At 34.0% G+C, this 15496-nt stretch overlaps 1 protein-coding gene across 1 annotated transcript; it reads right to left on the minus strand.

Annotated features, from left to right (window-relative positions):
• Positions 1–3026: 3026 nt before the first annotated feature.
• LOC129228245 (uncharacterized) lies at positions 3027–15432 on the minus strand. Its single transcript, XM_054862913.1, has 2 exons — positions 14102–15432; positions 3027–5061 (listed from the first exon to the last, which is right to left on the minus strand). Exons 1-2 carry the CDS (start codon positions 15118–15120, stop codon positions 4266–4268), a joined length of 1815 nt encoding a protein of 604 aa, XP_054718888.1. The 5' UTR covers positions 15121–15432; the 3' UTR covers positions 3027–4265.
• Between the last annotated feature and the right edge of the window lie 64 nt (positions 15433–15496).

The following is a 15496-nucleotide window of genomic DNA, read 5'->3' on the forward strand; positions in this document are numbered from 1 at the left end:
CTGTCTTGGACAATATTCAATTTTTTGCAACTACTCGGTATTGGCCGAGTATCTGATCAAAATTTGGCCGAGTACCGAGTACTCGGCAAATTGGCCGAGTATGCCGAGTACCGAGTAGTTACCGAGTACTCGGTACGTCTCTAGTAAATACAGTGATAGCCAAATTATTAGACTAAAGAGTTTTTTTGTACACTATTTGTACTAAAATACTATTTATTTTACTGTTAAAGTACAGTACATACTGTACACTGATTATTACATTATTTTAGCATAATTTAATGTTCGAAGGTAGCAGCAGTGTCTGCTTTGTTTACGTTCTTTATCTACCTACCAGGAACATAACCTCAATCAGCTTAAACAGTTCACTAGTTCTTTTTATTAGTGTGTTCTGTTATAATTAGTTAGTTTTAGGTAATTAGTGAGTATGTGAGTATATATAATACTGAGTATAAGCAATTTTTTCCTTCTTTTTTTAAAAAGTTAAGAAATGGTGTAAACCTTGTGAAAAGTATGCCAAAAAGACTTAAAATGTTCATCAAGAACAAGGGACTAACATACTAAATGTTAGATAATTATTTCACTGTTCGTTAATGTGCCTATAGTTATGTAATCAATAAAGAATTTGCTTTTAAAATAGTCTTAGTCTAATAATTTGGCCAGCACTGTAAGGTAGACATTAGTTCTAGGTTGAGTTCTAAAATAGAATGACATTGAGGAAGCATACACACATAATTGAAGGGCTCAGGGCAGAAATGTGATAAGCCACAAGGAATGACTTTTCGATCAAAATTTTTGTTTCTCATAACTAAAATTGAAATAAACATGACAATGGATTATGTCATTTGGAAAACAACATATCTGGTTTTAGTATTGAAAAAAACAGTTACCTTTAAAAAAAACTTACTAAGTTGAAATCGGCCTACTGAAAAATTTGCATCATGTGGCAAATCACATTCTTGCCCCGAGCCCCTCAATTACTAAATTTTTTATTTACATGACTGAACCAGTGCACATTTCGTTTTGCTATGGTTCTAGATTTAACCCAAACTAACCGGCACATACTTTTTTTTTTGGCACAACATTGGGTATTTTCATAGTCATACTTTTGTAGTAGCCTTTTTAAAATGTACATTATGTTGATTAGCAATCTGTATATTCACTTTCACATTGCAATGATTTCAATAGGAACTACTTTTCATGAAAAATTATTATTGGTACACTATTTTTAACAAAGTACATCAACCAAGTCAACTAACTGATTTTACATCGGCCAGGTAAAACTACTACATTTAATTTTCACAAATATCTAATTGTGCGTGTAAAAGTTATGAAATGTGTATCGTACCGTAACCTGAAAAAACAGGTTCATAACCACAGTTCTAGCTACATTGAAGAATTGAAATAAAGTAGCTATTACAATAAGTTTGTTCACCGGAAATATTAAGTAGAATGCTAAGATTTTAAATGAAAATAACATTTTAGTTGAAACAAAACAGGCAAATTAAAACAACAGGCAGTTATTTAAAATAAAAAAAGAAACGTAACGAAAACTGGCTCTTGCTATCTTCGCTTGGATACCTATCATTTATGTAGTACAAGATGTCAAGACTGCCGTTAGGTTTTTTCGCATAACCCCCAGATTGGACTCTTAAGACTCAAGACCCTAGAACTGATTATCCCAAACAAATTCAATTTTTTGTCATATTTTTTTAATTGGCCGATTATTAATCTTAAAATTGATAAAATAAAAAAAGATGATACTGAAATATGAGAATAAATCCTAAAGCTTATCTCTCAATGATTATTTCTTGTCACGACACGAAAGGTGTAATAATGAAAAAAAAATACCGAAATCTAAAAAGTATATTGAGATTTTTTTTTTTTTTTGGATGCATAAGTTATTTGCCCTTGTGCTCCATTATCGAGATATAAGGTCTTAAAATCTTGGAAACCCAAGCGCTGGCAGCCCTGCATGATGTGGTATGTTCCCTAAAAGTGGGATTGTTTCCTTCAGTCAAAAGTAGTACTTTTAATCACTGAAAATGATAGAATAAGGGGGGGGGGGGGGAAACATGGGCACAGAAAATTCTTTCATTTTCCCAACAGTTATTTTTTATTTTTTTTTTTTTTTTAATGTCCGATTCTTCAAACAAGGCGAGGTCCTTATGACGTCATAAATGATGCTCTTTGACTCATCTTTCTACCGTATTTCCACGTTATGATAATCAAGAAGCGAATTACAATTGCGCTCTACGCTTGCTATCAACAATATCGTTGCCAATACACGTGAGTAAAGATGCGAAGTAAATATTTTGGACCGTGAAAATGGCGCAACACTGAATGGCATTTCATCATTTGTGATGTCATCGGAAGAAGCGTTAAGCGATGAAAGAGCACAGATTTAAGTATTTTTTTAAAACTATTAAACTTAAAGAAATTATTTAAAAAATGGTCAGATTCTATGTTTTTAAGCATGCTCTTTCAGAAAAAAAAAAAAAAAAACTTTTAAAATTTTGGAAACGACCCCATTTTTTCAAAGATGATAGAGTTCGCGTGAAAAGCATAATAGTTTTCTTAAACCATTTAGCACAAGTTAAGATCAAATAAACAACATGTAGGCATTTTGATACAACAAAAAAAAAAAAAAAGTGAGCAACTTTTAAGTAGAGTTGAGTAAATGAAGTGGGCAGCCATGCTTGACTACGGAGAGATGGCGGATGACCTTGAAGCGGAGGATCGGCTGAAACACACCTCTATTTCACGGCGCTTTCTGGCAGATTTAAATAAGTTATGTTTCTGCTTCTTCAAGGTATCCGCCATCTCTCCGTGGTCAAGCTAGAGTGCAAATAGATAAACACAAAGCAAACACGAAAACGCAAATAAAAAAAAAAATCAATAAATAGGTAGCAATGATGAATGATTATTTTTTCAGTTTTCCTAGGTTCTACTGTATTTTGTAAAAACGTAATTTCACCACTGCTTGCAAAAAATTTTCAACAAATCATCAATGAATTTTTTTTTTTTTTGGCATCAGAAAAATATTTCTCTATTTTTGTTCAGAGGTATTCCTCATTTGTTCAGAGTTTAACATGACAAAAAGGTGAATAATTTGTCCTTGATTTCCAATTATGACAACAAATACTTAAGTCCAGATGATTCAACTAGCACCTGCATAGTGCCAACAAATGCAAGAGTGAGAGAATAAAAACGTGTTCAAATACGTCCTATGCGTCAGGAATAATTGAGGAGCAGCAGATGTGAAGATTTGCATCTTTTCATGCAATAGATGAATCTCAAAGACGAACAACTGCGAAAACATTTGCTTTCATTATTTTTATAGACACATAATTGTATCATCTGCCTGTCTCGAACTTTCGAATAGCACTACGTAACAAGACAGATTTTTTTTTATTCTAGTTGTATCCCTACGAATGGATTTTTGAACGAAAAATGAAGAACACTTTCACAGAAACTTTTTTTTTTCAACTATCTTTCCTTCGTTATTTAAAAAGCAAGAGCTAAGTATCGAGTCCATTTCCACTAAATCGACTTTCGCTTTGAGCGTAGTGAATTTTGCCAACGAAATGCTACTTTCATAAAAGAGGCATTCAGAGCTAAAGTAGATTAAGTCAAGATGGACTTGATCCACTTTAGCTCTGATTGTTTTATACGTTTGATGAATAATTTTAAGTCGTCCTTGACTCTTATAGAAAATCAGTGTTTATGCACAGCAAAAACTTCTCAATTAAATTTGAATTATGTCATTACAAGAGCAAACAGCATTTCGGAAAAAAAAGAGCACTTTCTATTTCATCAATAGTTACAACAGCTTGCTTTTGCAAAATGAAACCGAAATTAAAATTTTTATTTTTCGATTAATAGGTAATTTTAAGACAAAATACTGAAACTGTACTTGGACATTGTTTAACGGTAACTAAGCAAAAAAGTGCTTAAGATTTAACAACTCATTTCCGCTGTAACAAAGTGATTGCTTCTTGCCCAAAAGGAAGATAATTGCTTTTCAAAGCACCACAATCTAAGCGTTATTTGAACAGTATTGATAGCTCAATTTAAAGTAATTGATAGCTCAATTTAAAGTAATCTTAAATAAAGGATTTTTGCCTTGAAGAAAGTTAAATTACCGTTGATGCCATTTGTAAAAAAAAGAATTTTAAAACTATATCACTAAATATAAGCAAACATAATTCAAACTTAATTGCCATCACATACCTTCGAAATTTTTCAAAAAAAAAAGGGGGGGGGGATTATTTCTTTGCAAAATACAATATTTTTTCGACAAAAAATATTTTATAATCAGCATGTACCTTCCAATTACTAGAAGGTGTTACGACGAATGTTCCATATTCAGATATTTCTTCAATCTGAGTTTCCTTCCCGGAGTAAGTGAAACGCGGTTGTAAATCCTCGATGGTAACATTTATTACTGCTGTTTGCCTGGGTTTCACCGAAAGCTTTTTCCGGAATTCAATAACCACCGCCGAATCAAGCTTTTTTTCACAGTGTTCTTCCCATTTTGCGCCTTCACTTTCGTTTGACAAATCGCAAAAGATGTCCAACTCAATGTCCTTGTCCGTAGGCAGGAATTTCAACTGAATGCCACTGATTTCGTAATGGCCATCAAATGATTCAAACTTTATTTTGTTCTCCACATCTTTGGGAAATACGCTAGCGATGCTATCCTGCATTTTGTGCAAAGGAAATGTGAACACTAGCGGCTCCTCGTGGAAAAACGTCGACACCACACAAGTTTTTCGAATCTTTTTAAGTTCTACGGCGTCATTTTCCAATTCTGTGAAAGAGTACCCCAACTCCCCCAAAAACTCTTTGACCAGGGTAAGAACTTCTGAGACTTGAAGATGGTGCGACAGTTTAAACACTTCCTCAGCATTTTCTTCCTGAATGAAGTTATCATTAAAGTAGGCAACAATGGAATTACGCAAGTGTTTCAGATGATATGTTTTCGCGAGGGCTAACATTTCGACAGCAGTTCTCCAGTCCGGAATTAGTTTCGTCCAGCTGTTCGATATGCCGCACATGTATCTGAAAAAGAAATGTTGCAAATTAAAAATCAAATGACAACCAAGTTGATGCTGTAGCAAATAGAGTGGCGCCCGCTAAATGGAATAGCCAATTTTCTACGAAAAAGTATTCCAATAAGCGGGATATTCCATTAAACGGGATTAAAATAATCAACGGTTTGGTACATTGAAAATGTAGTACATTAAGCGGAATGTTCTTTTAACCGATATTCCAATAAGCGTGCTTGACTGTATATAAATAAAAATAAAGACGTACATTTACAAAGCAGAACACTCATCAAATCTGTATGATTATACATTAACACTATTTACCTACTTCTAATGTTTGCCAGAAAAGTTTATCTGTTGGGTAAATTTCGAAATCAAGAACTGAACACACGAAATCAAGTATGCATACAGAAGGGGGCGTGCACAAGAATTTTGGGGTTCGTCACAAATGACTTTTACGCCCCACCCCCCTTCATATTGTTTGTCCCCAGGGCCGCAGAGAGCTATGGCGGGCCCCTAGTCAGTTATGTCGACGGGCCCCTTCCGTCCCCCATAAAAAGAAAAAGAAATGAAAATAGGAAAAAAAAAGAAAAAAAAGTGGAAAAAAAGAAAAAAAAATCAAAACTGCTTTCTAGAAAACAACTAATTCTAAGTGTCTTAACAGTAAATACCAATAGAGTAAATTTTACTTTATCTTTACGTTTTCCTTGTTCGGAGTTTCCCTTTTTTTCTTTCATCCTTTCATTTTTTTCGTTCTTTTCCTTCTTTTTTTTACTGTCAGTGTCGCCCCCCCCCCCCAGACCCGAGCCCCTAGTTTCTGACTAGGCTAACATGGCCTCTCGTCGGGTCTGTTTGTCCCTACATATATTTCCTCCCTCATTTTAAAAATTTTGAGCCCGCTTCAGGTTCGCCCAACAAGTGTCCCTTCTCCCCTTGTGCAGACTCCTACAGGCACTGAGTAAAGTTCAATGAAAAGCACGAATATGTGCTGACCCTGAAAACAAAATTTCACATTTCTAGGCCTTGCCTTTTTTTTCTGGGACGCGCAAGGACGGATACAAGGGAGGAGCGATGAGGACGATCGCCCCTCCTTTAAGGGACACCGCACCGGCAAATTTTCCGAATTGTAGTCTTAAAACGCAAATGCAGGCCATATTTGACGACGTAAAGGAAAGAAATGGGGTTCGAATTCAAATATCCTTCTCGGATATGTTTCAGAGTTGGAGCTTAAAAGATACAATATCAGACGATTTTTGGCGATGTTATGAAAAAGGAGTATGGAGACTTCCTTCGGTAGATGAAAACGTTGTGCCACCCGCTCCCAAGCATGTTTCAATTAAATACTTAGGTAAGTTAAAAAATCGACCGCCCCTCCTTGAAAAATTTCTGAATCTGTCCTTGGGGGAGCGCGACACACACACAAATCTTATTTTATTATCTGTATACAGATTTATTTTACAGGATTTATTCCTCATGGTATAAAATAAATATTTGAAAATTAATAACACTAACAAATTTATTGATTAAAAACAAATAACCTCACATTTGATTTTATACTGCAATCTAATGAAAAAAAATAAATGTCTGTATCATTGTATTTTTTTACTAAAATATTTGTCCTAATTTTAAAAGATTCAATTTTTCACTTTAAATCTATATTTACTTTTTAAAAACCATAGCTTCTTGTGGTATCTAGTTAAGTGTGCTTTACATACCAAACCAAAAGTGAAATCATATACTTGAAGTTAAAACTTAAACCAAAGTAAAAGAGATCAACTTTAAATGTACATTCATATCTTAACTAGTGCAGGTTTCATTTCAATGTATAATGTGTGTCTTTGATAGTTGAAACTTGACCTTGATAATGTTGATTCCCCTTTTGGGTAATAGGGAAGGGTAATTGACAAGTTGAGTAGGGTTGCAAAAGTAACCCAACTCAAATCCGTGCAGCAATAATATGTCCCTTTTTCACTGAACTTTTCAAAAAGAAGTAATCATTGTTAAGGTGAAGTTTCAACTTATCAGGGCCACACTATAACATTTTCTTTCCGAACACCAACTTGTTAGTTCATTTTATCACTCTTGATTATGGACTCAAAAATTTCATGACTTTTCATCTGATGTTAATTTTTGTAAATGCATTAATTGGCAATGAAACTACTATGAGATAAATGAAGACATTATTTACAGTACATACATGTTTTATTAATTGTTATTTAATGCAATATAAGACAATATCAATAATTCATTTTTTTATACAAACATCTTACCATTATAAGAGCTTCTATTCTTTCTTCCCCATTTTCACTTAAAGCATTCATACAGTTGTGTATACACTAATATATGTCAAATATTCACCTTTTGAAAATGTTCTTTAAATAATTAACATATAATCATAAGAATCAACATAGTATTCAGTCAGCTTTTTCCGGGGGTAAAAAAAATCGGACGACCCTAGACTTACCTCCTGCTTTTTATATTATGTCAAGCTATTTTTTATGATCAATCATATTATTAAAAAAACAGCCTTTTGTCACACTTCTTGCTACCCCTCTTTCCCCCTCGTTACAAACTCTCACAACTTCATGAATCCCCCCCCCCCCTTGAAGTGTGACATCATTTGCAGACAGCGTTTAAGGTGTAAGCATTTGTGTAATCAGAAATTTGTCGAATTAAAAACTTATTTAACAAAATAGTGTTCCCCAGACCATAGGTGTCCAAATGAGGGGGGGAGATGCAAGTGGGTGCTCACCCCCCCCCCACACACACACCTAGGAAATAGAACTTTCTTGCTTTTACAGGGTGGCGACAAGAACTGCGAAAAAAAGTTCCCTGACTTTTCCCTGATTGAGTTCACCAAATTTCCCTGATTTACGTTACCAATGATAATGGTTTTCTTTCTTGGCTCTACTTGAAATCCATTGTATGTTTGTATAAAATGCAGTAATTTAAACGTTTTAAGTTGTGTAAAGTTTTTGAACTAAAGATATATTTTAAAAAGATGCTACTTTTTTAATAAAATGGTTTAAAAAAACATATTAAGTCAATTTTTTTTTTGGGGGGGGGACCTACAAAACAGTATATTAAATTTTTCTACGTGGAAAGATTATAGAAAATTAAAAAAAAAAAACTTAGCATAAGAATTTTAAGAAACTATTAAAATTACTCTTAAAACATATGCGTATTTATGATAGTATGCTTATGAACTGAAAAATAATTGAAATTTTTTTGAACTAAGTTTTCAAACAGTATAATAATAGTTGCAAGAATAGCAAGCAATAGTGAAAGAATAGAAGTAATGTAGTTATTCTTATATAACTAATTGACATATTTATGCAAAACTGATGAAATCATTTGACATCCATTCATAGGAAGTTTTTCTCTAATCAAGAACATAAGTTTGAATGAATGAATACAGCATTTTAACGATAAAAAAATAAAAGATATTTACTTAAGTACACAAGTTAACTCTATTTCAAACAGGGTTGGCAGGTTTCTGCCGAGGCGGTAAAAACCACTGGTAGAAACCGGTTAAAACCGGCATGGCAAAAACCCCTTTCTGCCACATTTATGGCAGAAAGTTTAAACTCAAAAAATGACATAAATGCAATTCCTGACCTACAATAGAAAATGTATAAGAAAAATATTAAATTATTACTCAAATACAATTTATTTACAACACTCACCATTCAAAATCAAATTTTACATTTTCACACTGCAGCAGCCTGTAACAAAATAAAAGTTTTGACGCTGTTTCTAAACCTAACCAATTTCCCAATTTGTTGTGCAAACAGAGAAATTTGAGAAGATTCTTTCAATCCCAGCAGAACTAGCTAGCATTATCCTCAAAGAACAAGCAAAATTCACAAAACTTTCATCTATAGCACATTTTTTAAAACTGGACCACCATGCGGTATTTGGAGTAGTTGTTACAACGTGATTGGAAATATAAGTTTTAGGAAAAGGGGCCAATTTGTTTTGTAAAGCAATGGTATAAGGTACATAATCAGGGTTAATATTTGTGAGTAAAGTGCGGGCACTTTCTTCTTGATTACATGATAAATATACTCCCAAATACTTTGGATGGAGCACATAGGCGAGTAAATGATTATCAGTAACTGCTTGATTAAGCTCTTTAAGAACAGCTTTATTCAGTTATATTAAATGTAAAATAAAAAGTTCTTGAATTTTAGAGTTTAATGAAATAAAACAAATCTGTATTTATTTAAACATTTGATATATATATTACACTTTATATTAAATGCAAACAAAATAACTATAAACAACGAACTGAAAAATTTGTTACTTACAACATTACAAGGCTAAAATTTCTAACACATAGCAATTTCAACAGTGATAAATTTTACTTTGCTCTGGAAATGTCAGTCTTGTTATTTAACATATTTTTACACTAATTATTAAATAACTATTGTACTAAGTTTTTGCAATGACGAAATGGAGTTATATTTTTCATTTTACTTAATTGCCTGTCATTAAGTAATTACTAGAGCTATTAAAAACGTTTTCTAGTTTTTGCCAGTTTCTGCCGGTTTTTACCGGTTATAACCAGTTTCTGCCACTGGCAGGGCAAAACCAGTTTCTGCCGGCAAAAAGCCAACCCTGATTTCAAATGATTTCAGTATGTAACGAAAGAAAATCTTATATTGTTTTGTAACAAACAACTTTGAAATGCAAGAAAAAGAAAAAAAAAGCAATTAGTTAATTTCAAAATATATAAAAGAAGAATACAACTTGGTTATAAAATTAAAGAATCACATAAGTCTGAAGAAAAGAAAACCTTTATAACCTGGTGACAACAAATATTATAACGGCAAAAAACAAAGTTTTTTTTATTGAAAGTTCAATTTTAAAAATTAAATTAAAAACGCGAAGAAGTAAAAACTTTTAAGCTTTTATAGTATTATTCAAAAACCAAAGATATCTTCTTGAAATCTTGATTACAATACGCTAATTACTTCGAGACAATGGAATAAAGGCAAAGGAGCTAAGGCATTAATGAAGGCTTCTTCTTTGCCTATATGGTTGTTTATTTTACGTAGCATTGAAAGCGTAAAAGGAAATTTTAAGCTACGTAAAATAAACAACCTAACAGACACACAAGCAATCTTAGGAAGCTCATCCTGTGGTTAATAAGTAAGATTCAATACTTTGACGAGGATACTTTGAGGAAAAAAGATGCATATTAATGAGCGGCAGTGTATAATCGCACCTCATTAATTTTACTTTTTTTTTGGAACAGATAATTGGCGGAAAATGCATAGGGAATTAGAGTACTTAATTTTGTAAAGCAAAAAAAAAAAAAAAAATTCTTCATAAAATCAATTTTCCCTGATTTTTTCAAAATTCCCTGATATTTCCCTGATTAATAAAGTTCCCTGACTTTTCCCTGATCTGTCGCCACCCTGTTTTAGTACTTTTTTCTTTGCAAAAATGTAAAAACAATTCTTCTCCAGCCATTAATGAATAAGTTATAAAAAATATAAAATTTTAATAGCTATAATCTGTACTGAAATCGGTTTCCATGGTGAAAATATCCTACTGAACCATGAGGAAAAAAACAGAGTCTACCTTTTAAAATTTTGCATAGGGGCACCCCGTGTCCCTGATGTTAAGATGACGAAATCAATCGCCCCCTCCTTCAAAAATTTTTGGATTCACCCTTGCATTAAAGCAAAATAAATCGGCTGAAGTCTTCAAGGTTGAAAGAGCGCTTTTATTATAAAGGTCAAGACTCAAGAATTTTCTAAGTGGCCAGTGGCTACTAGACCTAAAAATCTTAGTGGCCACCACTGTCACCAAGTTTTGTTGAGTAGAACACCGATTTCGAGATCCGACCTATAAATTCGCGCATGCGCATAACATGACGCGCTCAACAGATCGACAAACCTCCATCTTCGCTTCTAGTTTCGTTTTCTTGCTAATCAAGCGTCCGACGCATCTATCCGGTCAGAGGGCGGCAGTGGGGGAGGTGACGCGAAAGCACGTTTCTTTGGATTCATAGCAAAGCCTCCAAAGCAATGAGGTATGAATGAAATTGTGCAGATAGAATTGCACTTTTCAAAAAACTAACTAAAAAAGAAAATTGATTTGAATTCTGAAATTTTGAATTCAAATTATGTTTTTCGCAATCACGAACTGAGACAGGACCCTACTCATTGGAGTTATTGTTTCTAAAAACGGCTCATGTCCCCTCCCCCCCCCCCAAGCCTGCCTCTCCTCCTGGGCGGTTACGTGTGCATAGTTGTGTGTGTGCGTAGACCTGTGTGTATGCACGTAGGCGTGTGTGAGGGTATGTGTGTGAACGTGCGTGTGTGTAGGACATGGACGCCTCCGACCAGGAGAAGCGGGTAGCTCAAAACCGGAGCAGCATCTAATTATGCTTTTGGAAACTTAGGCAGATAATAGCATAGTCTACTTCCATCTTGCGAATGACTAAGCATGGTGACTACATTAAAAATTTAAGATCATAAATTTTAGAATTTGCAGCATAAAAGTATAATAAAAGTAATTATAAATAATTAAAAATTTTCTTAAAAACTACAATTTAGATGAAATAATCAGATTTTAGCACATTAGCGTCTTAAGCAATTAGGATAAAATATTCTGAAGATAAAATTTGAAGGATAAAAATTTGGATTTTCAATAAAATAATGGTAATCCAAATTCCATCTTGGAAATAACCAAACATGGCGACTACGCAAGACAATTAGATCTGGATTTTAACCAGTGGCAAGAGAAGGGTCACGGGGGTAATGACCCCCCCCCCTCCCCCCTCTTGAACCATCGACACTATTAAGCATCCATTATTGTGTTCAAAAAATCTTTGAATGAAATGCAAACAATTGCAGTTATCTTTTTAATTCATCAAAAAAATCTTAAACATTTTGAAAAACTACTTTTTTTTTTCATTTCTTACAAATTTAATCAGTAACTTTTTTCCATATTAGGTGCATTATTCCTGGTATACTTTGCTTTTTGTTGACACCCGAGCAGTTTCAGAAATTTTTCGCACCCAAACCCGTAGGTTCATTCGTAGGGGGTGGAGGGAGGCATTCTTCAGCACGACCTCCCCCAACGTGGTAGTCTGTATTCGCCCCAGATTTTAACTAGTAGCATAAAAATTCTTATGAACCCACAATTTAATTGAAATACTCGAACTTCTAGCACTTTAGCGTTCAAGGCAATGCAATAAGGTGAAATTTTAAATCTAAATTGTTTCATTTTTACGAAAAAAAAAACATTTAAAATAATTCCCCCCCCCCCCCCTCCCAAAAAAAAAAGAAACGATTTACAGCACATTTTGCGTTAATTTCATTAGTTTGTAGTTAAATAAACATCCAATTCTGCTTTACTCTTATAAACTTAGGCACTTAATAGGCTTGCCAGATGTCTCGGTTTTCACGCAAAATCGCGGTGGGTTTACTTCACATTCCGGAAAAAGATTGATTATAGATGACCAAAAAAGTCTGAAAATAATTTACTGTGAATTATTATTTAGGATAATTACTTTTGTATTTGAAACATTAATTTGTTTAACTAATATCCGATTTGCTTTCGAGAATTTTTACAAGATTAAAACCAAAAAAAAAAAAAAAACTCTAAAAAAGTCCCAGCGAATGAAATATTGTCCCAACTTTTATTCCCACTCAAAGTGTTTCTTCTCACTAAAGTGAATTATATGTTATAATTCACTTCAGTAAGAAGAAACACTTTGATAAGTATTAACATTTAAGATTTTAAAATGTTTAAAATTTATCTGCTTGTGTCATTTATAACCACCTAGGTGCACCTCATAATCTTTCTCGTGTCCAGGTTAAACATTTCAAAAATCTAACTAACCTACACTTAAGCATCTTGTCCGGTTCTTATGTTGTGAATGACCAAATATTGCGAATATGTTTCACATGCAGCTGAAATATTAAGTATATAGAAAGCTTCCCGGTAAAAAAAAAAAAAAAAAAAACCTGTGCCGAACGATCTTATGTTATATTAAATGTGGAAATTTTGCGACGGAGCCGATTTAATGATGTGGAATTTTGTGAAAGGGCCCGCTTTTAAGATGTGGAATTCTATGAATGGGGCCGCTTTTACGATGCGGAATTTTGTGAAGAGGCCAATTCGGGTCTGCTTCGACCCCTGTTTACAAACGCAAAAATAATGGCAACTAGTTAAAAATGAATATTAAAGTACCTATATTGGAAACAATTTTCTTTATTGTGAGTTAAAAAAATTATTGATCTTTATCTTGTTCAAAGAATACTTAAAATAATTAAAAATGACTTTAAAACATTTCCCCAGTCGGTGAAACAGCAAAATTGGCAAATGAGTTGATTCTGGGGCAGATTACTGTCGATTAATTGTCGCATCCCTTGGTGAAATGGCAGATGATAAGGGAAGAAAAATTGTACACTATTTTAATTCAACATTTCAAATCTTGATATTTAAAAAGTGTAGCATTTTAATATTATCCCAACTGCTCCCCTCCCCCCCCCCCCCCTCCCTTCCACACATACCTTCTCAATTGTCCACGATTCTAAATTTTCCTTTATAACTTAGATACTCAGAAAACTAAATTAAGAAATTGATTGAAAAGCATAAAATTTAACTGAATCATGTAGGCATTTCATTATGATAACTCATAGGTAAATCAAAACATCAAGGAAAGGTCTGGTTGTGGCCAGGGGCGTGCATAGGGGGGGGGGGAGAGAAGAAGGGACACCTGTTGGCCCGGGCTCGAGCCTGAAAGAGCTAGAGATTTTTTAATAAGGGGTGAAATTTTGTTGAAACGTAGTAGAGGTAAACAATATGGAGGGAGACCCGTAAGAGTCATTTATGACCGGCCTCAAAATTGATGTGCACACACCTGGTTGTGCCACCAAATTGCGGATATAGGGCAAGAGGATACCACATTGCAAGGGCTAAATTTCAACATTTTTATTTTTAACTTTTGGAAAAAAAAATATTGTATGTATTCAATCACAGAGTTCAACGCATACTTTCGAAGCAAGAGAATAAATAAGTTAAATGCATACCTCAAGAACTCCAAGACGATTTCCGCGCGGTACTCAACCTTTGTTGATCTACTTGGTTCCGGGATGAGTAAAGCCAATCTAGGAAAATCTCGTTTGAGTCTTAGCAGTTCTTTTTGAGAAAGCTGGAATTTTTTGCAGAACTGTTCGCCCGATGACACCTGAATGCACAGCAAATCCGTTCCATCCGAATCAGATTGCAACGCCGTCGTTTGAACATTTTCATTGCTATTCTGAACTTTATTATTTTCTGGATAACCGATTTCTAAAATATCCAAAATTGCCTTTATCGGCGGCTTGCGAGCAGTTGGAATTTCGTTCTTTACGTTTAAAGACATCTCTGATTTACTGTCGTCAGATTCAAAATTCTTGTTCGATGATTCTGAGCTATGTCCAGCGTGACTGTCTCGTTCAGAATTCTTCCTCGATGAATCTAAATTATTGGTATTCTCAAAACATAAACGCTTTCGGAGAAATTCAGAACGATTTCTAGAGAAAATTATACCAGTTTTCCGTCTAAATGTGCGATTGCGTTGTTTCCAGGGCAGTTCAGGCTTCTTCCTGCGATGATTCGGTTGATCAATTTTTTTGTTTGATTCAAATGGCGAACTTTTTTGCGTTTGGTTAGGAACTGAATTTCCTTCTTTTCCAAAGTATTTTTCTGTAAGTTCAACAAAGTCTCGAGAAAATGACACTCTTTTTCTGTCAAGTGCTTCAGAAGAGATTCTTTCGCCACTGTCGTTTGTTTTCTCAACACAGTTAGAATATTTTACCGGATTTACTCGGTTTTCATAATAACTAACAGCTTCATCAAAAACCTTCTCTGCAAATGACAAACTATTTAAAGTAGAATTTTCTTTCGTATCTGTTCGTTTGCTTATATTCTTTAATTCGTGAACTTTTATGGCTTGTTTTCTCGTTATAATTTGACAATCTTCTCGGAAGTATGAAGCTTCTCTCCAAAAAATCGGCGTATTTGGAAATAGTAATCTTTCCTTTTTAGATGCGAAATCGGTATCCATTTCTTTGATAACAGACCGGAAACTGATCACGTTTGTTCGATAAAGAATTGTTTCAGAATTTCACATTTCAAAACGAGATAACAAAATCAGAAGTATAATCGAATTTTTCGATATTTACCATTTTGAATCTTATGTTGATTCAAAACGAGCTTTCATCATTTAAATCACTGAAATTAAAATGAGAATCAACTTGCCTGCCCGTTCAAAGATCTCACGCTTCCGCGCTTTTACTCCTTCCGTCATTAAAACATCAACTAGAAACGCAAACTAAATCCATCCGAATCATTTTCTTTTTTCCCCCATGCCGAGAATGAAATGTTTCAACTTGTCCGCGATAGTCAAGGCCGAGCAAAGAACTTTTAGTTTGCGTTTGCTC

Source organism: Uloborus diversus, chromosome 8, assembly GCF_026930045.1.
Source record: "Uloborus diversus isolate 005 chromosome 8, Udiv.v.3.1, whole genome shotgun sequence".
Classification (NCBI taxonomy): domain Eukaryota; kingdom Metazoa; phylum Arthropoda; class Arachnida; order Araneae; family Uloboridae; genus Uloborus; species Uloborus diversus.